General features: G+C 39.8%; 3 protein-coding genes across 3 annotated transcripts in view; 2 read left to right on the forward strand and 1 right to left on the reverse strand.

Annotated features, from left to right (window-relative positions):
- Positions 1 to 2,828: 2,828 nt before the first annotated feature.
- Positions 2,829 to 7,290, forward strand: Capa (cardio acceleratory peptide capability). Its single transcript, XM_022074603.2, has 6 exons — positions 2,829 to 2,975; positions 4,001 to 4,111; positions 5,240 to 5,335; positions 5,788 to 5,886; positions 6,448 to 6,603; positions 6,876 to 7,290. The coding sequence occupies exons 1-6, from the start codon at positions 2,906 to 2,908 to the stop codon at positions 7,004 to 7,006; spliced, it is 663 nt and encodes a 220-aa protein (XP_021930295.2). The 5' UTR covers positions 2,829 to 2,905; the 3' UTR covers positions 7,007 to 7,290.
- A 1,059-nt stretch (positions 7,291 to 8,349) lies between these two features.
- Positions 8,350 to 26,268, forward strand: part of MCTS1 (malignant T-cell-amplified sequence 1 homolog) — a 399,788-nt gene continuing 381,869 nt past the window's right edge. Inside the window, exon 1 of the mRNA XM_087353602.1 lies at positions 8,350 to 8,484. The gene's annotated coding sequence lies outside the window, so the exon portion shown is untranslated. The remainder of the gene's footprint in view (positions 8,485 to 26,268) is intronic.
- The window catches only part of LOC110834934 (uncharacterized), a 62,743-nt gene continuing 47,108 nt past the window's right edge, over positions 10,634 to 26,268 (reverse strand). Inside the window, exon 2 of the mRNA XM_087353591.1 lies at positions 10,634 to 14,880. Coding sequence (XP_087209717.1) covers positions 13,497 to 14,843 — 1,347 coding nt within the window. The 5' untranslated portion in view covers positions 14,844 to 14,880 and the 3' untranslated portion in view covers positions 10,634 to 13,496. The remainder of the gene's footprint in view (positions 14,881 to 26,268) is intronic.

Below are 26,268 nucleotides of genomic sequence, written 5' to 3' on the forward strand. Positions count from 1 at the left end.
GCTGTTACATTCTATAATTAAATTATATTCAATCTTACGTTTATGTATCGGTGTACTACTTTCAGTAATGCAGTAACGATTTGAGGCGGTAATTAACTTACATGGGCGTGGGAGGAGGAGGAGACAGTCGTTTAATGGAGACTTTTATTTTTAAACTTTAGCTGAATTTACTGAAGAATTATGGCGGCGTATTCCAATCAGCGCATGCGTTAATTTTCCGGAACGGTCTGCCTACGTGTAATTCCGTACGTGATTTTCATTACGTAAAGACAGATTTACTGTAACAGCCGCTGTAGGTGGTGTGTATGAGGGGGCAGGACTTACTTCATCACAGTTAATATTTAGGATGTGTGTGCCTTATGTCTCCGAACACTGGATTAAGTTAAATTCTCCACGTTATCTTTAATTGTTAGATTTATTTACAATAGACTTCCACCTGCGTGTAGGCTGTGTGTTTGATCTATTTATAATTCTGTGCTTGTGACAAGAAACAAGCACGCCTACGACAATCTGTTTATTTTGTTTGAAACGCTGGCCTTTGTGCTAGAAACATATCCCGATAATATAAGTAAGCCATTGTTGTCATGCTAACGCAGTAATCATTGAAAACTTGGGAGATAGTATCTGCAATGTTTTGTGTGGTTATGAGTCATGAACAGGTACCATGGAATGGCATGATAACCTACAACCTGAATAGCAGCCAACTTTTACAGAAGAATTTCCCTGTTATCGAACCCGATCCTCCATTCCTTTCAGCACAAAATCCCGCCATGTTACGTATAGTGTAGATGGGGAATATTTGTCTTGCAGAAGTTGATCAGTCGCTCTGGGAGAGTACTGTAAACTACTAGGAGCGAAAACGGTAGCTCGCAGGACTTGGAATGACACACGAGACCTGGCACATCTGTTGACATCACATTATTTTCATTGTTACCTTCTCAAGCACAAGGCATAATATTCAAATGCGTAGTAATATATTATTGTGCTGTGACTTTCTTTGATGACGGCATTTTTCAGGTTTTAAGTCCATTGGCGGGCATCAGCAGTGATCAAGGATATGCGTGTTATCGTTCAGGGTGTCTGTGTATTTCTGAGTCGGTCAGAAGTTCGATATTGATGATGTCTGAAATGGTCCTTCACGACCTATTGTCACAAATGTAGATATCTTTCGTATCGACAGACCTGTAGCTTGCAACAAATTCCTGAGTAAATGGTCTTAGACATTGTTTTAATGTCCTTCGCTGTCGGCTATTTCCATCTGTTTGGGCCTATGAAAGAGTCGATGTTTGGAATGACGAAGGGTAGCACTTCTTACACAGAATTCGAAATAAAGCTGGGTTTACTGTATAAAGCTCAAAATTGAGTTAAGCCTGGGATGTTTTGCACGGTCCGCCTACCCGCAGTCAAGAATCGCTGTTCTTGTCGTTATGCGCAAAATGCTAATCTCTGTGAGTTGTATTTCTTTTATTTCGTTAAACATTATGCACCAGTTTTTTTATGTCACTCTGAAATTCATTTAATTTAATTTTCTCCTGTATCACAAACAACAATGATTAGGACACAAGAACACGGTTCACTGTCGGAATAACTGCGAGTTGATTATGTGTTTGAGGACTACGAGTTACTTTGTCTAGTTAATTTTGAACTGTAACGGTACAGTCTGGGCCAAAATTTTATTTACGTAAAAGAGAAATCAAAATTGAATTTTAAAAAATGTCGTACCATCTCTTAACACTAATTATTTTTTTCGATCAAGATCTTGTATGCACTTATCATCGTTGTCATCCGTGCTACATGCTCCGCCCAACTTGTCCCTATTTAATTATTCTAGGACAATTATAAATTTCTTCACTGTGCAGTTTCCTTCCTCTGTGTTAGGTCCATATATCTTCAGCACCCTGTTCTCAAACAACCATGGTCTGCATTCTCTTAATGTGAGAGACTAATAGGCCTGAAACAGAAGATTACAAATTGCATGAAATTATTAACAGTTCTCCAATATTTAATGTAATGTTAATTTTCTTCATATAATTTCTTTTAAATAGAATTGCCATAAAATACAGCAGTGATAAATCTCGAGGTGCAGATATATGCCCGCGCTGCTCTGTGTTGTATCGTGTGTAAGTGTGGGGGGTATAGCGGTGGTCCGATCCCCCATACAGGGCGTCCTGCAGAGTCCCTGAACTATTGTTTTCAGAACTAATTCCAAATCGGAACAGAAGCTGTCCTTGAACGTTAAATATTAGAAGACTAATTTAATGCAGATGAGATTTTATATTGCGCCGTGTAGTCTGGCAAATATTTACTGACGTTTCAGAGGTGCTTGCTGTCTATTTATTGCCCTGATGATGGTGGCAGCAAACACCTCAGAAACGTCGGCCAATCACTATCCGGTCACATGGCGCAACATCCAAAATAAGACAGTCATTTTTAATTTAATAAACATTGGTACAGACCTACGCATAGTTCGCCACTGAACCTGTGTCACTGGAAGATTAGCAATCTGTTGTGCGGGGGGGGGGGGGGGGGGGGGTGCCCACACTGTATTTCCACTCTGATGACTTGTTCCAGCTACTTGCCTTAGGGAAGGGTTAACAAATTTAATTTGGAGACTGAACACAGGGGCAATGAAGACGTGTGTAAGAATTAAGGGTTGGAAGGGGGGGAAGGGGTGGACGGTTGTTACAAAAACATCGTCGTGCAACAGGTAATTGCAAAATAAAAAAAGATAGGAGGGAGTGGCATTATTACTGATACGACGCAAGTCCGTCGGGGTGCTGAAGCCCCTGCTGCTGAAAACGGTATAAAAGATTGTGCCTGTCCCAAGTCCTGGCTCTGCTTCAAGGTGCGTCCCCGGAGACCGAAGAACTTACAGTTTACAGGACAAAGACGAAGGCAGCAGAAGATGAAAGAGATTTTGTTTTCCTGTGCGATGATTCACGTCCTTCTACTTGTTTCGTCTGTCCAGTGTGATGGTACGTACGAGAGTTCTTTGCGCAATGCACAAATTAATGCATGATAACGATTTTGTGTCTGTCTGTTCCGAAGTTTCATATCAAGGAGAACTCGACAGATTTAAACGAAATTTCGTGTTTGCAGTCTAAAATAAAATATGTGGCAAACGTAATTTTGACTTTGTCTGTTTAATGTAAAACGTTCTTAAATGAAGATGAAGATGAATGCCATCTAAGTTGTTGTGCCTTGTGGTCTGGTAGAAGTTCACAGACATTTCAGACCTGCTTGCTGCCTCCATCATCAGGGAGAAGTTTAAACAGACACTTACAATTAATAGAAAATGGTCCATCTCGCAGGCAACTAAACTATAACACAAATATACATATCATTAAGATATGTTTTATTTTAAACATTTTTCTATGTGGTGTTATTCAACGAGATTAGATTAAAGAGATGTATTATTTCTATGGAATGTATCTCCGTAGTATTTTCGGGTTTCCAGATATGTTTGTCGCAACAAACTAAGATAAACGCCAATGAGTTGTAACACATCGCAATTTACTTATTTCAAACTACACTCCATTTCATCTTAACACTCTTGTTTGAATTATTTACTGAAGAGCTAGAATATTTGTATCCATTATTAGTATATACGACTAGCAGAGGTGGACGAACTTCCCAAACCGGTCTGCAGAACCTTACTTAGTCTTCTCTGCGGCATACGTTCTTGTCTTGTCGCCATATGCAATTCGCAAGAAATTTACATGACTAATATTTTCTGAAAGTCTCCTGAACACGGCTGAAATCACTTTAAACGCAGTAAGATACAGTACTCTGTCCTCTAAATTCGAAACAACATTTATAGTATTCGAAATTAAGGTAGACAAACTGTAACACAGGCAATTTTAAAGGGATAATAAGTGTTGTTGAATGGGACTGTTGAGCTGTTTGTGTTTGGGAGATAGAGTATACAAACCAGTCACCCGTCATTCTAAAGGCGTTTACAACTAATACACAGCAGAGTTTGTTGTTTCTCTTGTTTTAGAAGAGTCTGACAGTGTTTCGACGAACACTGATGCAGAAAGAGGGTCTTCTGGTCTTATACCCATGCCACGGGTCGGCCGCTCGGACCTGGCGTGGACTCTTCAACGACAAGGTCAGTTTTGAAGTACTCATTGACGTTTTCATTGTAGGGTTCTGAGTGGTCCGTGAGATATCTTTATGATCTTATTTCACCGTTATTTGATTCGTTATCATGAGAAAATTACATGTACGTTAATGATGTTTTATATAAAATACCGAAGACATGCCCCGATATGGACATATCCAGCATAAGTCGGTTTATGAAATCCGTGTTCATGTGCTTGGGTCTTGCCTCTGCTTGTTTTATGTGGATACGTAATGAACAATTAAGTTAAATGTTGTAGTGTACAACTTATGCAATGTAACGACCGGATTGACTACAGTGGGGTACAAAAGTCTATTCCCACTTGCCTTTCCAGTCAACAAAATTTTCACTTGTTGTTCTCTCTAACAATGATTTTCATGTGTGTGACCACTGTTTAGCAACTGTTAGGGAGGCCAAATTAAGGAATAAGAGATTGGCGGGACATGTAGCACTGACGTAGAGATGAATAAAGTGTACAAAATTTAGTCTTGAAATCTGAAGGAGAGGGAATATTGTGGGAAGATTAGGCAGAGAGTTTGACACAACATTAAAAACAAAAATAAAAATATATTTTCTTAACTGGGCAGAAATTATGAAGAACAGGCATGCAAACCTGATGTATAAGAGAATAAACAACTTTTAATAAATAATTATTTTTCCTATCACATTACTCCATAGATATTTCTTAATAATTTATCATTCAATTCTGAAGATGGAGACGTACACTTCTCCAAAATGTCTATCGCTCGGTCCACATGGCACGAAAACCCAAAAGAACATCATCAGTATATATTATAATGCTAAATTTATAAATTTACAATATGTAATTGTGATTCTATCACGTAGATTGAACTTCAGCAAAGATAAATAAATGTACATACATGTCATTTCCATTTCTAATTCTGGTCCCCCAGTTTTTGTGTATTTTGTATACATGTAAATTAAAGGAAATTTGTGCAGGCCTTGTAACAGCGAGAACAACAATACAGTGTACAAATTATAAAACTGTGGGTTTGTGGTGGCATTCCGTATACAGTATAAAAGAATTAATAGTTTCTTGAGTTATTTATCATTCTATGTGCCTTGTTTGTGTATTAAGAAAACTTTTGTTTTTAGGTGATACTGTTCCCTCTAGCCTTATAAACAGGAGAAGTTCATCTGGCCTTATCTCCATGCCGAGAGTGGGACGCGGATTCTTAGGGCTAGCACCAGGTCAGTTCCTAAGGACGGAGGTGAAGTGAACGCTGAGTTATGATTACAAAGTTACATTATGCATGACAAAATTAATCTGTGTACTACTGGTATTTGATTGTACGAGTAATATGTGCAGAATTGATTTACATACCTAACATTTTGGTTTGAAACCATTTTGGAGAAATCAAAGGACAATATTAAAATGAATCTTATAATATAGTGCCAAATTAAGTACGCACGAAGGAGATTCCTGAATATACAATGTGAAAGGTAACCACAGAACTGTGACTTTCACAGCGTCATGTGTAAGATTATGCACGTGATCTATGTGGTTTCAGAGGTCCGAAAGTTCTCAGTAATGTTGCTAGTTAATTTTTGTCAACTAAGGTTTAGAGAGCATTCTAAAAGTTTAGTAGACATGTTTTAAATAAAAGTATTTTTTCTTATTAAATATAAGTTTTGTGTTGTAGGAGTGCGCACGGATCCGTATCTGAAGGACAAACGCGGATCGTCCGGTCTTATTCCTATGCCGAGGGTGGGAAGGTCAGATGTCTTTTGGCCATTAACAGGTTAGTGTTAGCAAGTGTTGTGCTTGTGAGTGTTGCGTTTATTTTAATAAATACTGGCAGCCACACGGAAACTCATATTTATAAATGTACTACGATGGAATACACGTATTTCACACATTCATTACCTACTATTTTGTATAAATGTTTTGCCTTGATGTTAAATTACTTTATAAACGAATCAATTGGTGCAAATCAGATCTCACTTCATAGTCAGATTTTCTTTTCTTTCATTAGATTAAAGAGTCTGTTTATATTTAAAATAAAAGTTGTAATGAGATCTGTCATGTAGATTTGTTTATGAAGTTCGAATCGTGCGTCTTATAAACTAATGGTTATAAATCATAAGTGAGTTTGTTTAACAAAGTTTAGTGCAGACTTTCAATAAATAGTTGACTGACTCCATGGAGTAGAGTCCTTTTGAGAAGCTGTTAATGATTTAAACTAGTCAATAAATTTCTCATATTTCGTGAACCATAACCGAAATTCTTAGCAACATTCTTCTATCTGTAAAATAAAGTAATTTTTACTGTTCCTATGGTTTGCTGCTTGTGATTGCGACAGATGCCTTCAATGTGGATGGAAACAAGGTGGGCGGTTTAGAGAAGAATATCAATGGTGATGCTGGCAAGACATCTACTGGTATGTGGTTCGGACCCAGACTGGGAAAACGCAGAGAGGGCAACATTGATATTCCCTGGGCAATAGTTACAGTCAAAGGTAAATTTGTCTCTTCCCTCGTAACATTTTCCCCTGTATTTCCCAAATATCCTCAAATCTTGGAATCTCTTCCCTGATTTCGTCGGTCGCAAGGATTTTAACCATAATTTCATTAAATTAAAATAAAACATAAGCATTACTTTATGCTTGTGCGTAATAACTGTCATATTTGGAATGTTGGTTAAATGTTCCAAATCTTGGTTGCCAGAACGCTGACTGTCGTGTTCTGAATCTCGGATTAAAATACTAACGACTGTGTCGATGAGTTGCAGAGATTCCTGCAGACGTCAGGGACTACACACCGTACCTGACCAGAGAGTCGGAGGGAAAGGAAGACTACCGCGTTCTCTTGGACGAAGAATTGCCTGTACGAAGTGGAAGAATTATTCACGGTCATGAATAGGTGGAACACTTGAAAACATCAAGAATGTCCCTGCCTAATGTAATCTTTGGTCTATTTAAATAACCCAAGGTCGCCTGTTCTGCGGCACTAACTTCTCGGCTGATCTCATAATCAAAATTAGGTATCACAACTTTCTGTCTTCTAATAAATAAAAAATTAAGATAACCAAACTTTATTTGCAGTTGTGAATTAAATGTAAACTGATCTGCAAATTATAATCTCCGAGTCCAGATCGAATCATCGATTTGTGTAAAATAAAAAAAATATAATCATAAACAATTTAACTATAGGCTACTATGCCTTTTTTTTAGTATATTTGGTTCGACCTTACAATTTACCAATGATTTGTATCTCTCTCGGATTGTGAACAACCTGAAAAAAAACTATTTATTATCTGAACAATATAATATGCTTTCAAGGTCTTTCTGAACGTTTAGACGGTGTTTTCCCTTTGCATTTATACTGTCTCGTTAAGCATGATCTAATCATATCTTGATTTGTGTTTGAATCGGATGTTATCTAAATTGAGCACGTTACTTTGTTCCGACATCTTCTGAGGTCCACCCAGCTTTCTGTTCAATGAGGACTGGATGCTCTTTTCATGGATGTAAAGCAGCCCAGAGTGCGAAGTTGAAAAAGCATGAAGATTTACCACCGTGTCCCATATCTTATATATATTTTATATAAATAGCTTATTAATTGAATCTCTTCGATGCATACTACGTAAAAAAAATTATTTTGGCATTTAAACTTTGTGCATCAGCGTTTATTGTATTTTCTATCTCACAGTATTAATTTATTGTTACACAGATACTGTGTCAAGATGGTTGAAGTAATTGGATTCCAAGACAAAAAAGTGAAACTAATTTACCAGGCATCTATATTCATGCTGTGGATGCTAACGCCATCTGTGGGTATTCCTACATAACATCCACATTCATAACATGAAGCCTTTAAGTGAATTTAGGAAATGGAATACTGAAGATAATTTTTTGTAATAATTCCCCAAGGGCTTGCAATATCAGAGAGGCTTAAATGAGTAGGGATGATTGTAGGACCGAATTCGAGACTGGAATGCCAAAACGAGAAATAAAAATGAAATCAAAAACTAAAGTGTGAGAAAAATTAATCCTTGTTACTTCATTACAGTCACTTTTATCATTAGATATATATATTTTCAAATGTAAAAGTGTTATATATTCACATCACTTGTTTAAGAAACCTCTTTTACAAACAAAAATATTACTGCAGCAGTTTAAAATTACGTAAAAACAGTTGACTTCCCTAATGCACACTGCGACAACGCCCTCTATACCGACCTTGAGAGCGATGAGTAATTCGGTCTTTCTGTGGCGTGAGTTTCAAGAGCGAGGTTGTGTGTAATTGTTCTAGTATTCTGGTGTTAATGTGTGTTGTATTATAATTAGTGATGGCAAGAAGGTACGTCAGACATTACGTCAACACCTTCTAGTTCACAGGTTAGTGGTTTATTTTGCAGTAGTAGATTTGTAAATCTGTATATGCCTACCGCAAAACGTTTTATGATGATACACGTGGGGATGCACTTTGTGCGCTGTTGCCACGTTGAACATAAACGCAGAATGGAGGTTATGTCTGCTCATCGGCAGTCTGCATATTAAATATCCGGAGTTAGTGAAAGCATTAGATGACAATCGAGTTTTTAAGGCCAAACGAATGTTTAATTTAACTGTGACTCAGATGATCCCCGTTTCGTATGAAACTGAGATTTAACTTGTTTTCTGAAAAGCAGTTTCTACATGAAATCGAAGACATTTCTTGGACATGGTATTTAACAAAACAAAATAATTTGATTTAATGCTCCCTAATACTTATCCAGAAATATGTTGTACCTTCAAACTACATAAAAGTGAATGTGATTAACAAAACTGCAAACAACTTTATATCTGCGAAACATGCGCACAACATTCGAGTGGTCAGAACTAGGGAAAAGGTAGACAGATATCAACAGACACAGAAATTCGGAAAATTAAAAGACATACACAGTAAAAGGCGGTAAATACATTTTGGCAGATCATGGAAGTAATGTGCGGCCGGAAATGGTTCAAATTGGGCATAATCTGTGAAACGTAACGGAAAAGCTAGAGGGGGTGAGGAAATGGGTTCTTTATGTACTGCAAGACAAGAAGACTGAGGCAAACAACCCGCCCTTCCAGTTTAACGCCACATTTACTACAGATTATGAGGAAGGGCAGCACGAGAAGCAGTGTCTCTCCGTTCTGGTCCCTTGCTCTGGACAATACCTAATTTCCTCGAAGACGTTCTAAACTGATTATTCATTGCTGCTATAGTCTCCCTCAGTACGTTCATGAACTGAGAGTGGCTAGTCCCGTGCCTGCGAGTTCGTTATAAATTCCCATAATTGGCAGGAAGTCTGGGAAATAATCCCGTCAGATTACTGATAAATCTTGCGATATTTTGCGTCATAATTCAACCTAAGACGCTATAAGCTAAAAGCCTGTTGTCAAATAAGGTGGAAGACGGTCATTAATTGTGAGTAGGCAGGCCAGGAGACTGTGGTGGCCTATTTAAATATACAGTTGCAGATTGATACTGAGGAATTAAGGAATACCACGAAACCTCAGTAAGGGTAGACATCAACAGTGCCGGGTCTTGAACCAGGTTCCTCTGGGATACAAATCTTAGATCCAGACCACTCGCGACCGGTCTCCGTAAATGTGACGGATTCACGATTCCAAGCCTAAGCGGCGCATTCAACTGGAGCCGTGGGTTCGCGGGGTTCGATAATGTTGTTACACCTGTCTGTACATGTCGGACAACACGAACACGATTAGTCTGGACGCACATTTCGAGTAGGGACGCAGAAAGGAATTAAGCTCGCAGAATTCGGATAGATTTGGAAGCCAATGAATACTATTCAGAATAGGTTGGAGACGGTGGATTTAACAAATAGATTTTGATAATCGAGCCTAAATCAACTCCAGCAGTGGTTCTCACCCTTTTTCGCTGGACGTACCACTAATTCTAATTTAACACGTTAAATGTACCAGTAGCCAAATGCGTTCAGGGAAAACTTATTTATGTTAATATTATCTTTTGATTTTCTTACTTAGTTCGCTTACCACCAGTGGTACGCGTACCATAGGTTGATAACTATGAACTACGGTGTTGAGTTTATCACGTCAGTGGACATGTGTAAACTGGAAAAAAAGCTGTCCCACTATACGCCATGCAGGCACTTGGGGGGAGAGACGGTGTAGCTCCTACTCATTCTTAACCTCGGCACTAGATGGGGGTGAGTGGTCAGCATCACGCCCCGGCCGGCTTTACTCCCGGGAAAGGACCCCGGTACCCATTGGATAGGAGGTTGGGTGTGCCCCAGAGCTGATCTGGACGCAGAGGATAGAGGAAATGTTCTCTGCCCCCGTCGGGGATTAAACCCCGGTCGTCCAGTCAGTAGTCAGTCACCCCAGTTCAGTGCAAAGTGAAAAATCCAATCCAAATTGGAGACACATCAGACAAAAAACTACACTAATCTAAAAGCCTAATGTAGTCTGATCCTATACTACACCTTTATGTAATATAAGTACGAGATAAAAGGACAGGCACAATAATGTAACACAGATGTTTGAGAATATTCTTTAATATTAAATAATGATGTGAATATATGACTAGCATACAGCAAAGATCAACATTTGCTCTTATAAATTAAGGTAGAACATTATTTTTGGTACCACTGCAGAACTGGAAACTTGTTGGTAAAATTACTTCCACTCCCAATATTACCAAAGTATGAACTGAACCAAGGTACGGTTTTATCAGAATCCTTTATTAACTTGGGTTAGTCCATTTGTGGTCACATGCTACAGTAACTTGAAGAAATGTAAATAATGTGAATGGAAACATCGTAAAGGTTCCCTTGTTGATGGGTTCTGTTTTTTCACATTCTAGACCTCGTTTCAATTCTGCTTTCAGCAGTGACGAGGATTGCTATGGCGCAGGGGGACTAACCTATTCCCCATGTACGAACACCCGTAAAGATTTTGTACCCAGAAAACTATAATATTAGAAGGCCGTTGCATTCATACCTGGCTGATATAAGCTGTTGTGAAATCAATGTTTTAAGTGCGTTGTTAAACTGACTTGTGTAAAGTAATGACATCGAATATTTAAACATAAGTTAATGTAAGTAATATTAGGGATACTTTACATATGTTCATATGGGAATAGCGAAATGTTTTAACATTCAAGTACATCGATGGCAAAGCTTTTTTTTTAAGATTTCTGGTCATGTACATCCGCCCAATAATTCGTTGACGTGTTAAATCCTCGCAGAAAGACGAGCCTGGGACCCAGCGTGAGGTCATAACGTGTTTATGATATTATGGCAGCCCATTTTAGAAATAAAATATTTAGCGTAAAAGGAGCACGCGAATGTTTTCGTTTTTGAAATACGATGGAATATAATTTAAAGGTGTTTTCGGTCTTTGGGGGAAAAAATAGTACGTACATTCTTACCCATATTTAAATTTGGTGAGAGACGTCGTCTTATCTTGATAAAAATCGATCAACTACATTTTTTAGCTCTCATTTCAACTTCATGAATTCTGGACAAGATTAGTCATGGTAGCGTCATAGCAATTCATCACCGCCTCTTACATTCTAGTGAAGTAGTATCAAGTGTTTTATTGACTTCTTATAGTACATAAATAATAATGCGCGTGAGGCTTGTTTGCTGCGTAGAAGGAAAGAGTTAAAAGACAGGACAAAGGTTGGGAATCTTACAGGATGTCACAAGTAGGCTTGTGTACTCTTCGTGCACTCATGGAGTCCAATTTATTGACCATCGCGGAGAAAATATGTGATAAAATAAAGAATTATGCTTCGGAATATAAACGTGTATTACGCCAGTAAAACATCTTGTGATATTTGTTGGGATTGTATTTTGCAACTGTATAAACACTAAGAAAACACTGACGTCAATGTGTTGCTGAGCTCTTGCTTTAAGACGGCAGATTGCCGTGTGTAAAGTACGTAAAATAGGTAGGCTGAAGTAGTTGATGACCGTGGGTCTGCAAATTACATACATTAGTTCACCGACTGAAAGTAATTTGGAATAACTCAGCTTGGCTGTTGTAAGGTAGCTAGTAAGTGGGTGTGGGAGTCTCTTAAAATTATTACGAAAAGAGAAATATAGGATTTTAATTTTGTGTCTTTGGAAAAGACTCGATGTTTTGCTAACAGAATGGTGTTTCGAACATACATTTTGTTTTTATTTGCATGATATGCGAGTTTTATGTGATGTTTTGAGTTCCTCGAGCTAGGTAGTCTACATGTAATGAACACTTCATAAGGAGATCGTATTAACGTAATTACCATTTTTCAAATTAATACAAAGTCAATTTAATGGAGACCTTAGTTTCTTACTTAATTAAACTTATATATGAGTAAATATTGATTTGGCGTAATATTACACGGATATACATAACTGTTTATGCCAGGACATTAATCTTTTACACCAATAATTTTTAAATGCTACGCAGATTATTCAGTTAATGCTGCATAAATTTGGACTCAGGCACAGAGAAGATTCTCTTAATTTTTCAAATCTTATAGGTAGCTTTATGAATCTTGTGTCCTTTTTGTATAATTAAAAATGTCTGAAGGCTATGGTACAGTATTTGGAGATATCAATAATTCCATTCTCATGAATAAAGAAATGTTGGTTCTAAGAGGTTCTGATGACGCTGTATTATAATCTCGATTACCGATTGTTTCGACCAGTGATTGAGGTTAGTTACTTGTAACGGACCCAACAGAATAGGCGCCTTTCTTCCTTACACCCGAGGAGAAAGACAGATCCGGTCCTTGAAACCTGTGTTTTGAGAATACCAGACGATGGATAAATTCCAGGAACTCGGTAATACATAAAGAAATCTTGAGTCCAGAAAGTCCTAAACTTTTTTCTAATTGTGATAACTTCCACTTTGGCAAGAAATAAAAACTGAAGTTTTCTCTATTGTAACTAAGTGACCCCACACATTTTAACGACGAACAATACAGCAATTTCAGATCCATCTTTCTGTTAATACTTATTATAATATTTTTAACGTTTCTTTCTCTTCAGCTTTTACAATTTAAAATTATGAAACGACGTGTATTTATGACTTTAGTAACGCTCATTTGATGGGGATCCAGTCCGTCGCAATGTCTGTAAATACACACGACAACATTATACAAAAAAGAAACGTCATCCCATGTCCATATTCCTGTGTTAGAACGGGCTACGAGCGTAGAAGACGTTAACTATTCTATGGTATCACCACTTTTATTCTGATCAAACCAACTGTTTACTAAAGTACTCAGCGGCATCTGAAATACTCGTACAGAGACTGCTGTGCGCTCGTGAATAAAGTAGATCTTGAGTACTTTCTACATTATCTGACACCTAACTTGTACCATCTTGCTGAACTCTATGATCGTGTCGTTATCATACGAGAGTATCAAGGACATAGACTCCCTCCTCGCTGCTACTGTGCAAGGAGCTCAGACCTGTGTCAGAATTTGAGTCCGTATCGTTTGCAGAACTGCAAGTCGCAGTGGCATTGCCCGCTTCTGGCTGTTGTGTCATCATCATCTCGTCTGACGCTTCAAATTCTGCCTGAAGTCGCTTCAGGTAATGTCGTCGGGCGTCCAGAAGAGCTTCTGTCTCTGCCAGGGTCACAGCATTGTGTTCGAGTTCCCTCGTACCTTGCTCCAGCTCTAGTCGGACCTTTTCCAGGTCTCTGAGAAGTGCGTCCCTGATCCGGAGACTTTCCTCGTCAGTATCCTGGTCAGGAAGCAGCCTCAACCCTTCAACTCGACTGTTCTTGTAGCGCCTGAATTTGATATGGAGACGCACTAAACACTCTTCTTCTCTCTCTAGCCTCTTGTTCACTTTCACTAGCTTCTCCCACAGTTCAATCCGAGTCTTCAAGTTTAGAAGCGTCGCTTCGTCTTTATCGGTTGCGGGCTCAGACCCGTCACCTGACTGTTCTACACTACTCATACATTTGTGTCCTCTCGATGGAGCCTCCGGGGGTGGGGGTGGGGTCTGGTCACTACCGCCTTCAGTTACGACACCACTGTCATCCCCCTTCTCTTCCTCATCGTCCTCATCAGCATTATCAGGATCCAGCTTCAGGTACGTCTCCAACAAGTAGTTTGAGCCAAGTGTCTCCACGCGTGCACGGTGTGTCTCACCCTCCAGGTGCTCGATCTGGTGGTCCCTGTCGTGTAATCTTCTCAGCTGATTCTGGATCGTCTCTCCTTGAGCCAGTATAAGTTTCATTAGCCTCTCGATCGTTTCGGGTAACTTGTTGCTGAGATCCTTCTGGTTGTGATGATGGTGTTGCAGCAGGGCTAGCCGACGGGGGTGGATGGTCTGATGATGCGGCGGCCAGGGTAGTTTGCTGCCACGGTGGTGATGTTTTCGTCTCCTGGCCAGTGTGGCACTACAGGAGTCCCTGCTCGGGCTCCCTCTTCCGCTGTCCGCCTCCCAGTCTGATACTCGCTTCAGCGTAAACCGCACTTCATTCTGAGCGTCACCCCAAGCGTTCCACACCCGCAGTATGCGCGATCGGCCGTCCAAAGGACGTTCCATTCGTCGCCATCGCTCCATGATAGCGAATCCGTGTCCTTCCTGAAGCAGAGTCGTCGTCGTTCCTTCAGACCGCGTCCTCCCATCCTCCTCACAACGGAGGAGAATGGTGATCACGTCGTCACAAGTTGTTTTGCGTCCGATCCCGGTCACCCACCGTAACCGGCTGTTCACCCACACCGGAATCTCTGCCGTCATCTTCTGTTTCTCTCGCCTTCTGATGATTCTTGGACAACTGTAACATCCAAGAAAAAAGGTTGTTTATTTAGCATGCAGTAGCCGCGCTATTAATCTGTCACCTGCAGTATCTAAGTGAAGAGAGATTATTTAGTTACTATGCAATGAAAGTGAGGTAACATTATGGAAAGGTGATAGGCCTATGTAGAAATAAAAAAAAAGAGACACCGCTTAATTGCTATGGAACGAACATAAAAGTCGAGTATCTTATTATTTTCAGTCTTTCTTGTTATTCGTCGAAAAGACTAATATGGATGTTAAATAAATTGATTGTAAAGATGTGACATGGATTAAGATGGCCCAGTATAGAGTATGGTGGTGGGATTTGTGATCACAGTGATAAAACTTTTGAATTCCATAAGAGGGAATTTCTAGGCCAGCTGCATAATTATTGACTATTCAAGGCAGATTTCGGATTTTCTTATGAAAACCATCCATTAATTTCTGTGTTTCGTAGGATATATTCGTGCAAACAACAGAATAATGTTTAATCTGATAGCATCGAGGAGAGTGGCGTAAGGATGATGCTGTAGACTAGTTTAATTCCAAGACACGAATTTAAATCTCATCCGTGTCACCGACTGATTTATCTCAGTTTTTCATGGCTTTCTTCAGTCTTTCGAGGATAATTCCGAGGTAGTATGCCGAACTTAAAATGCGTTATGAACGCCCCCTTTCAAATCCTTAGCTACTCACCATCCTTTCCATCTTCGCATCTCATTCAATAATGAATATCAAAAGAAAAAGTCACTGTGAGAACAAGAAAATATTAGCCTAGCTCATTAATAATTGACGAGATGGGAAAAATGATAATGAATATCAATAAGTGGAGATGTGGAAGTTTATGTCAGGCCTATTTCAGGGTATTGTTTCTGAAGTGGTGTGGTAAGACTGACAAACATCACGAGAAGCGTCAGTCAGGACAGTCGGCGGTCCAGCGCTAATTCGAATCTCGCGTATCTCCGGAACAAAAGCCTAGGGCTTTGCCGCCACGTCAACCTGTGACAAGGCACAGACAAGGTTAGTCGTGACGTGTCGTCACAGTGAAGCGTGCACGACAAATTCAAGCAATTACTTTGACTTTCTTTACAGAAAGCGACAAATGCCAAGTTGACACGGATTCGAGATTCATTTCTGCAAATATCAGTCGGTTGCGCAAACAGCTTCTTGACAATTCTGTCAGGCTTTTTCTCTTGTTAGACTAATAGTCGCTCAGCTAATTTAGAAAAGCCATTATCTTTTATGCAACTCAAGGAATCATTACCGTGTTTCTTCAAGATAAGTTAATATCAGCCTATTCCCACATAAGCCTAGGAACAACACACAATCTCTGTTTCAGTTTCTGTACGAATTTCTCATCTCCCCCGTGCGTGCTGCATGCTTTGCTTATCTGTTATTCGTGATTACACTAATACCAATATGAGCCGGGGCTGGACGACCGGGGTTCGATCCCCGACGGGGGCAGAGGATTTTTCCTCTAGCCTCTGCGTCCAGACCGGCTCTGGGGCCCACCCAGCCTCCTCTACAATGGGTACCGGGGTCCTTTCCCGGGGGTAAAGCCGGCCGGGGCGTGATGCTGACCACTCACCCCCATCTAGTGCCGAGGTCAAGGAAGAGAGGAGCTATACCTCCCCCAAACGCCTACATGGCGTATAGTGGGACAAACTTTACTTTTTATCAGTTATGTGAACACTTTTCGTAGGTTATACATTGCTGTGTCCATGTAAACGCGGCGAATTTCATAACTAGCAGAGCTGTTATTAGCTTCACAAGAAGCACAGTGGTTTTGGTAGCTGCTTAAGATGCCTTACGATTAACTAATAATTCGTTAGATGTCGAAGATCGCGACCCTGTTGCCGCGAAACTTGACATTCGCAATTTGTATCGTCGGCAAGGGAAAATAATATAGAATAATGATTATTCTTTCAACTTAAGATCATTATTAACAGAAAAACAGAAGTGTGTTCTTTCCTATGGCCGAATACAGACAATATGGGCTTCTGTCTGGTAGGTAAACTCTGAACATCCCAGCAAAGTACATGTGCGTGCAAGATCAGACACGATAATGGATTGCACGCATTCCGCCATATTGCAATGTTCCGACTATTTTAAATAATTCCCACGGGCACGAATCTTTCCAGTTTCCCAAGAGAAGTTATTCCTGACAAGTATTGGGCTATATTTTTCTTCTTTGTAAGTCCAACCCGTTTCCGTCTTCATATTCGGCCAAAGGTTAATAAGAGGGCACTTTCAGTCTTGTATGCGGAGAACTGTGTTTTCTTGTTCTCTGAAAGACGACCACAGCTTTGCATATTTTAGGCGGCCTTGTGTTTGTAAATGATTATGCTAGTGAACTGAATATAAATTACTGGCTGACCTTACTTAGTTTCTTCTGTCTGGGGTATTATTCTCCTTCTCATTCTTTTACTCTCCTCTTTTATTTCATCTTCCGAATTGTTTGTAATTCAATTACCTTATACATAATACCTACAATTTATGATTGTTACCTTTATTATTACTAATATGTATTATCAGTGTCTGCATGTCATCGGCTTCTCGCTGTTGGCAAACACTTTAATAAATTAATTGAATTAAATTATTATAACCTTCTTGACATTATTATTATTAATCATGATTAATTTGTTGTTTCTCATCATTTTGCTCGTTTTGTCTTTTCTTATTTCTTTATTTTTATATTTGTACTTTCAGAAATTAGTCGTAATCCATTTTGAGACATTCATTATTTACAGACTCACAGTAGCCCTCAGCTCAAAATTGTACCAGAACGTGATTTTAAAACTACAGGCTGTAACGGTTAACGGGTAAACGGTCTATGTCTAACCGATCTCTGTACCAGGATTAATAAGCATGACCTCATTGTGTCGCAGGTCTGACAAGTAGTTGAACAACTCGTTAACTTTGTACGTCATATAGTGTCGAATGACAGGATGATTATAAATCGGGGGGGGGGGGGATAAAGACGAGATGGTGTCCTATTTTAATAAATTGTAAAAACATTTACTTGGTGTGACTGAGAGGAGGGCTGTATGTGTGCCATGTTGACCTGAAGAAAACCTTGATAATGAAAAGGGTGACTCACTGCAAAAAAAAACAACTTGGCCCATTTGCGGTCGTCCCTTGATTAACCTTCACGTCCTTTGATATTCTGTTAGTGAACTCCGATTAAATTAACTGCGCATTTAGCTGACATCAGCCACGTGTGAAAAATGGGACTGTACTACTCTTCTAGCCGGAAAGTCGGGATCAGTCTCAGGGTGGTAATTTCTCGTGGCAGCTCGATGTACTCGATTGCACATCTACAAGATCAGCGAGGCAAGACTAGCAGACTGACTAAAATCCATGTCTGTAATTACATACCGCCACCGAAAGCCTAACATGTCATGGAAAGCGTTTCAAAATCAATACCGTATAAAACATTTAAACGCTTTGTAGTGTCCAAAGATGTCGGTATGTGATTTTGCTTGAATGCGGTGGCAGTGTTTCCTGCGCGGTAATTATGGATGTAATTATGAAATGCATTCGCGTTGTGTACGTTTTCTCTAATTTTTACACGATTTAGAGCAGCGATTTGTAAAGCAGTGTCTGTGGAACGTAAGGTTTCAACGTGACATGACCATCAGTTACGATTTGAAACTAAGCCGATGAACAGCCACAATTTAGAGGAAAGGGCTTTCTTGTAGATGTGAATGACGCTGATATAATATATTATCACGGGAATGCAAGAAAGAAACAAAGGTAAGAAAACAGTGCAAGAAGGAAAGAGGGGAAGAAAACAATTGGAACAAAGGAAGTAAGAAAGAGTTGTTAAGAGAGAAAGAGAGAGATAAACTAAGAAAGAGAGCAAGAGAAAGACAGAAAATAAATTTAATCCATCCTTCCCTCCATTAAATTGTAATTGAGAGTCTTAAAATGCCAAATGGTCTTCAAACGGTTCTCCAGAACGAAATTTCCAAGGAAGTCTGTACGGGTCTGTGCGAGACTCTCAGCTGTAGCCACTGGAACATTACTGCTGAAGCTGTGTATGCCTTTAACACGTTGTTGAACATTAGCAAAATGTAGGATAGACCACCTAAACGGACCAGGCGGTGCGCATTTCGATTCCAGGTCCACTCTCTGATCCTATTAATATATTAGAATTGCAGTGACGTGAAACTAATTTGATTTGACAACTCTCAGATTTGTCCACCAACCAAAAAAAGCGAAAGCAGTAGATGGAAAGTGCAGATCTTGCTATCTGTGTCATATAATATAAATATACGAGTATGTCTGTATACATACTATAATAGGTTCATAAATTGTTTTTCATTCATTTTATATGAGACTAAAAATAATTGTTTTTTAAGTACGATTTGAGTTTTTCACGGCGATGAGTGCAGCCATCTTCAATTACGTATTGCTAAGAGATGAATGGAACACCTGATCGTTATGTGACCCACAAATTTTGTAGTAGACTATCAATGAAATGCATTTAGAACGAAAACAATTAAATTAATAATGAGAAATTTTAACAGCTCCTTTGTGTTTCAAAATACAAATAGTTTGGTTTCTGAAGCGTTAACACATTAACATATGTCATTTACTTGAATGGGACTGTGTTACAGCAGGTGGTAGACGCTTGGACAGTGAAAAAGAACTTAACAAGACGACGACTGACATTCCTAAGCTCAGCACGAAGTCCGAACTTGAAAAATATTGTAGGGGCATTTTGTGCTCAGCTTACAGGAAAATATTGAGATAAAAACCAAAGCAAAGTGATGGCACTTAAAAAAAATAACTCTGTTATTCTTGTTTATTTAAATAGAGATTACACAACTATTTAAGTACCTAACGCGACATACGTTGTACAGAAACACAATTTATTCTACCCCGAATGTGCTGTTTAACACAGCCACTGAAATTACGTATTATTGATAATCATCTGTAGGAATTCCACATTGCTTTCTTGTGGCTTTTCAAAAATATAAATTGCATATCGCTTAAATCACAAAATACAACACAGTCTCGGACTTGATGGGCTCTCTTGTACATGGTAATGAAGCTTTGGACCCCATAAAAGGTGGAGAATTTCTCGTTTAACTGAGAGGCTACTGGCTTATCAATATGAAACTGTTGCATGAAACACGTTGACATAGAAAGGGTTAATATAATTTTATATTCATCGACTTAATACTTCTATAGTCAGATTGATAATGTTTGATAATGAACGACGTACAACAGCATAAACGAGTTAATTTCTGAGAGTTAGATATACCTACAACGTGTCTATGAATGCGTTAAATTCGGCCACGCTAGGCAGGCTGAAATAACGAGCTCAGGCTTTGTAATGTTCCACAATTACGGAAACTTCGATGCGCTGCTGAGAACGGACGTTTATGTTTGCATCACTCATTTGTTTCTGCACGCCGGACATCTCACGTTTGTGTTGCGAAAGTGACAATATTTAAATGTTCGCTTCCTGTATCGGAATGTCCGTGTTGGGTTTCTGACCGATTTACAGACGTCTGCCGCTGTTTGGCTTGTGTGGCCATGAACAGCAGTATCAGCTGATCCACTCGGTCGTGAAGCTTTGAAAGTACAGCGGGTTGCGTTGAACCGACGGACGTCGCATTCTTGAAGCTGACGTTGGCTGGTCTCTTGGCTTTGAGGGTAATGTATCTATCAGGCATACGAGCACAACTCCGACAAGGAGATTGTGGTGGCCACGGGCTACGTTCCAATGTGGCATCTTGCTATGAAATGACGAAGCATTAAGACATAGCTGAGCTCAGTAAGGGACACTGAAAGGATGCAGGAAGATAGAATTATAATGCCATAATTTTCGTGCATGATATCTGCTACTGTAGTTGGAGGAAAAAATAAAAGGTTTTGATGGGGAAATATGAAGAGAGAGACGTAGGCGTAGATGTGAGGAAAACTATTAATATGGGATAGGTGTGGCGATGTGGACTGGATTCATCTGGCTCAAGGGTAGGGTCCGGAATTACCACTTGTAAACACGGTTTTGAACCTTCGGGCTCCGTAACAGATTTGTCAGCTGGGCGACTAGTAGCTTCATAAGGACTAATCTGCTGTATAAATATGGTTACAAGATTTTCGTGATTTTTAACCTACAAAAGTATTTCATGCAGTATTTGAACGCACGGCTACCTATCACCATACAGCATTTCACGAAGTCCTGCTTTGCTTCAACGTTTATCATCCGATATCGCATTGTAACAGAACAATAAAAATTTTGTGCTTTTGCAGAATCGTTATTTTACACTCTACAGAGTACCTAATTCCACGCTACAGAGCCTTCCTTCAAATGTTGCTCAGCTGGTCAGTTCCGTACTTTTAAAGAATTCGAAATTTAATCACTTTGGAAGATAGCTGTCTTCTGGGTTTTTAGAACCGTGTAATCTGGTAGAGGTTTACCGACGTTTCGGAGGTCTTTGCTGCCTCCATCGATGAGTACCCTGAAGCCCTGAAGCATTTTAATCCAGTCCACACATTAGCGCACTGTTTATCAAATACACGTTTCATTAAATATGGACAAAATACGTATGATCCGTTTTTACCGTTCTTCAAAACATGAGGGAAGTGTCTTCCCTTTAAAATTCAAGTGAATGGGATGGTATACTAGTAATGAATGAGTTCTGTTTGGTACAGGCCCCATGAGATCCGAATGACAGTATGGAGATTACTGAATCACTCGGCCCCGTCAGAGTACTTCTTCCTGGTCGCTTTACCAGGTGATATATATTTACAACCGCAGCTTATAGTGATACAAAATAAAATGAGAGGAATCAAGTAGGGAGTCGGTACACGGTGTCACTGCTGTGTGACCAGCACTCCGCCCGTACCACGGCGGGCGTATTGCCAACAGAAAGAAGACAACTGTAGGTCCAAGTCCTGGGATTCGAGTGTTCATGCGGTTCAGCGTTTTCTATCTGGATGACCATATTCAACTCTAACAACTCTGTTACTGTAAGTCGGGCTTGGGGTTAGCGGTTGTGTAGCAGGCCTGCTCATCGGTTAAATACCAATTTTTGGCCCATATTCAGAAATTGCAGGTAACTCAGGGTAAATTAGAAAAATACACGCATAGCGTAACAATTTCTGAAAACAGAATATGACCTTTCGTACATTTTGTAAAGTGACGTCAGAGGCCAGTGACATTTTTGTGGAATGAGAGTTTGGCGCCAGTCTGGGTTATGAAGGCACTACATGGTTAGGCGGCTGAGTGAGGATTTCCCAACCAATTACTTTCGCGAGCGTACGAAACTGGTACTGTGAAGTAAATGCAAAATGCTGGATAATTTACACAGATCACGGAAGTTAGTTCTATGAAAATAGTAAAACGAATGAGCGAAGGATGCATTGCACATGTAGTTCGGACAGGAAAAATAAATAATGAGAATTGTGTGGAAGAAACCTTTCGTAAGACATTAATTTGTAAGAACAAGGATTTGTTGAGGGGGGGGGGGGAGGGGAGGAGGATATTAAAGTGCATGTTCAAAAACTTGCCACATAGGTAAAGTTTCAGGGACATTAATTTCCTCTTCCTGGGTCTTAAGGTGTGTAAACAATGGTTGCTTGTTCCAAGGCGTTCGTGACTATCACGACAGAGTGGAAAAGAAATCAGAGTCTCATTGAGTGAAGGGTTTCCCTTGCATGTCTGCACACGTAATGATAGCGTGTCGATACAGCCAATGCGTTGAGGTAAAATGGAATACAGGTGCCCGCAAGTTCATTGCTCCTTCAACTGTGTAGAACTTTTGACGTCTACTTTGGTTCTTCCATCTCTACGGAGTGATCAGCAGAGCGTTTCTTATTCCACGTGTTTTTCTTCCTCTAGTTATTACCAAGTTTCTTTCCCCGGATAAAACTGCATAATGAGGAGTTCCACTATATTCACTTATCGCAAAATATTACTATGATCAAATCAAGGAGGGCAAGATGGACGAGGCAGGTAGCATACATGAGGGTGATGAGGAAGGCGTACGAAATTCATTTGAAAATTCTGAAGAAAGAAACTATTTGTAAGACACTTATAGACTCTAACCTGTTGGTGTATAGGGAGTTGCAGGTTCGAATTTTGGCCTGGTTAGTGACCTTCCTGAACAAGATACTAAACGGTGATGCGAAACTAGAAAGCCTCTTTGAAAGAAACACAAATCATAAATCTGTATTGTAACAGAAGCAATCACGTTATTGTAGTAGCGTTACGTGTTTGATTTTGTTTGATACATATTCTTCATGTCGGGATAATAAATACAGCGGATTCACATTAGACTATGAAAATACTGCTTTTAGAACAAAACAATGCCACTCGAAATTCACAACCGCTGCCATCATTGAGAGAATTATTAATCCAGTATGTTTGAATTTGACCGAAACTCTGCCGAAAATGTGTTAAAAAGAATACAATAGTACTTTTCTAAAAAAATGGCGTAACGTTACGTGTCACTATGCGATGACGCACCGCTCTGAAACCAAATGCTTAGGTTGTAGTGTACGTTAGTAGTGAACACGTACTTAACGTACGCAACTGCACAGTAGCCAAGCGGTTGTTCGTTCGTCCACCTGGGCATATGGCGATCCGCTTCACGCTGTGGCATCGCCCGTTACCTCTGACCCGGCGGTCAAGGCTGCCGTGCCCTTGGAACATCACTGTCTGCCTCACCTCACCCCACCTCCACAAGCAACCTACCAATTACAGCCTACTCTTCGATAGTTTAACCACTATCCACTTCCTGTCTGCCCCACAAGCCAAGCGTGGTGTGGCCCTAAATTTAAAAATGTCAAGGGTCTACATTTACAAGTTTTATTTCTTAGAAACATTGGTGCATCGTTCGTCTTTTAACAGTTTACAGTCATTTTTTTTTATATATACAGTAAAGTTGGGTTCAGTGCCCATGATTATACCTTCTGATGGTCTTGAACACTACATCGTATCTTTATATTACCGCGATTCTGCATTTATTCACATCGTGATTATAGGCCTAATATTTTAAGTTAATTATTATCGTTAATGGAAGATTTTAGAAGCCTTCTAAACGATAAAGAATAGCTGTTGCGTTTGTATTTTAACAGCAATCCATTCAGCGAGAGCTCCAGTTGTGGAATAATAAAGATTTCTGCCTACAACGTTAGCATTGCTCAGTTCGAAAATTTTATTCCTACATTATGACATGGCGAAACAGGAGTTGTGGTTTTTGTTTACGTCAGAAGTTAATGACATCTTTTTGTTTCACTGACGACCTTAAGCGCGGGTAAGTTCACGGACTGATAAACACGCGCGGAAACGGGTGGTCGCTGTCCAGTGTTGTCCGACGCATAGTAGCACTCTGCACAGTTCACCAGTGAACGAAATAACAGTTCTGGTCCATTTGCACTATCAAATGTCTTCGTTATTAACCACTGTCGTGTTGAGCTTTCAATTAGAAAGGTTCTAATTTTTTAAGACAGCCCATTGTGGGAAGCAAATGGTACCTTAAAGTGTCAAGAGAATGCAGGACACTTTTATTTTCACTGATATTACACAAGGGTGGAACGTAGATCAAGAGTGCTGACGAGAGACAACTCTCTGATTGGTTTGTTCGTAGGCAATTTATAATGTACATGAACTAAAAATTCTATGGGACGCGGAATGATAGCAGATGGAGATTATTTAGCCGATAGTTCATTTAACGAAAATAAACGAGAAATAAAATCTCAGCCAGGATATCCGGACTGTAGGCCGATATTTGGATACGGGACCTAACGAATAAAGACGGGCGAAGCAAGTTAACGTAAAGTACGCTAGGTACAAGAACTGGGAGACTAATGTTATAAAGGCATGTGTGAGAGTGGAGTTGAAGTTCCATGTAAACACGATGAGGGTGAGTGAAGGAATTGTTCCAGTCGCTTTGTGACCGCGGGAAGAGTCTCTGGACCCTTTTACGAGGAAGCAGTTTGGATGTCAGAGGTGATTTGGAGTACTAAGGATCAGAAGACTTGATCCAGTCTGTGGAGCTGTTCGGGTGACAGCAAAGGAATTTTGGTAACCCTGTCACGAGTACGGATAATGACTAAGGAAAATCCGTGGTAAACTCACGACCGGTTTCGGACAGCAGCATTTGCTATTCCTGGCAGGTAGCACACGAACAACAAGAATAAGAACGTAAGCTGCTATGAGGACGAATATAGGGCTGTTATGTAACGTGATATTGGTATGCGTCGTACTCACGACCAACATCACTGCTTTGAAAATGCCTCGCTGCTCTATGATCGGAAAACTGAGGCGCACCGAGACAGAATCAGTCACTGAGTCAACAAACCAAACCAATTCTCTACTAATATGATCTGAAGGTTCGACACAATAAATCGCCACAGCCTCAAACCCCTCCCCCTGCTATGGGTATTCTGATCCAACTCCATCCATCGCTCACACCTGAATCTTACTTCCCTTACATTTTAATGTTATCCTGTAACTCGGTCTTGCACATTACCACATTCCAAGAGGTTTCCGCATAATTTCTTGTCGTTTACCTTCAGTTAACTCATTTGATTTTACGAGCCTAAAATATTAGTAAAAGAGTCATGTAGAAATAATATAAATTGACTGTCCCCTCCTATTTACTGCTACAGTAGACCACTTTCAAGCATTTTGCAAATATTTCTTTTAAAAGTTGTAAGCCTGATGAAAAGGGGTAGAAATTCGTGACTGAATTAGAATTTGATACACTTTGTTCGTGTTGCATACTTTGTGTGTGTGTGTGTGTCTGTCTGTCAGGTCAACCCGGTATGGCATGACCATGACCCCTAGCTAGGTAGCAGTTGCATGCAGAAACCGGCAAACTTCTCGTCTGAATCAGCCATTCGCCTCTATTTGCTGTTGCTAGTTTCGGATGAAACAGGTATATTCTTTTCTTCCCCGAAATAGCCCTTCATGATAAGCAAATTGTCGCCCAGCTAGTCCAGAAATTCCCCTCGTTTTATGGAATTTGAAGGTTCGCTGACTGCTACGCGTCTCTGTCTATCCTGAGACACATTACAGCTGCCCACACCATTGTACCCTCCCCACCTCAAAAGTATTGTACCTTCAAGTTCTTTCAACAACATTTTGTACACATTTTTCAATGTCGCCATGCGTGCTAATGTTCCGTCCATCTCATCCTTGATGTATTCACTCGAAAACTACTACACATTAATATTTTCTCATGCCTACGGTTACCTCATTCTACTATCGTCTAAATTAACCGTCTTGTTGAAACTCTCATGAGCTAGAATAACACAATAACTTACTCTCATGTGATTATTACAGAGAAAATGCATCCAACATTGAAATCCAAGTTGGACAAGTTAGATTTCCGACTTCAGAGTCCTTATCATGCTTCAGCGT

The sequence above is a fragment of the Zootermopsis nevadensis genome, unplaced genomic scaffold (assembly GCF_977971745.1).
Source record: "Zootermopsis nevadensis isolate Lab colony 2312 unplaced genomic scaffold, Znev_1.0 Znev_ptg000022l, whole genome shotgun sequence".
In the NCBI taxonomy this organism is placed as follows: Eukaryota; Metazoa; Arthropoda; class Insecta; order Blattodea; family Termopsidae; genus Zootermopsis; species Zootermopsis nevadensis.

Bases quoted from the DNA above. Each gene is read 5' to 3' on its own strand.
- Capa (XM_022074603.2), top strand. From the start codon at position 2,906: ATGAAAGAGATTTTGTTTTCCTGTGCGATGATTCACGTCCTTCTACTT. The intron at 2,976-4,000 runs GTACGTACGAGA...CTCTTGTTTTAG, and splicing joins TTCGTCTGTCCAGTGTGATG to AAGAGTCTGACAGTGTTTCG. The intron at 5,336-5,787 runs GTCAGTTCCTAA...TTTGTGTTGTAG, and splicing joins ATTCTTAGGGCTAGCACCAG to GAGTGCGCACGGATCCGTAT.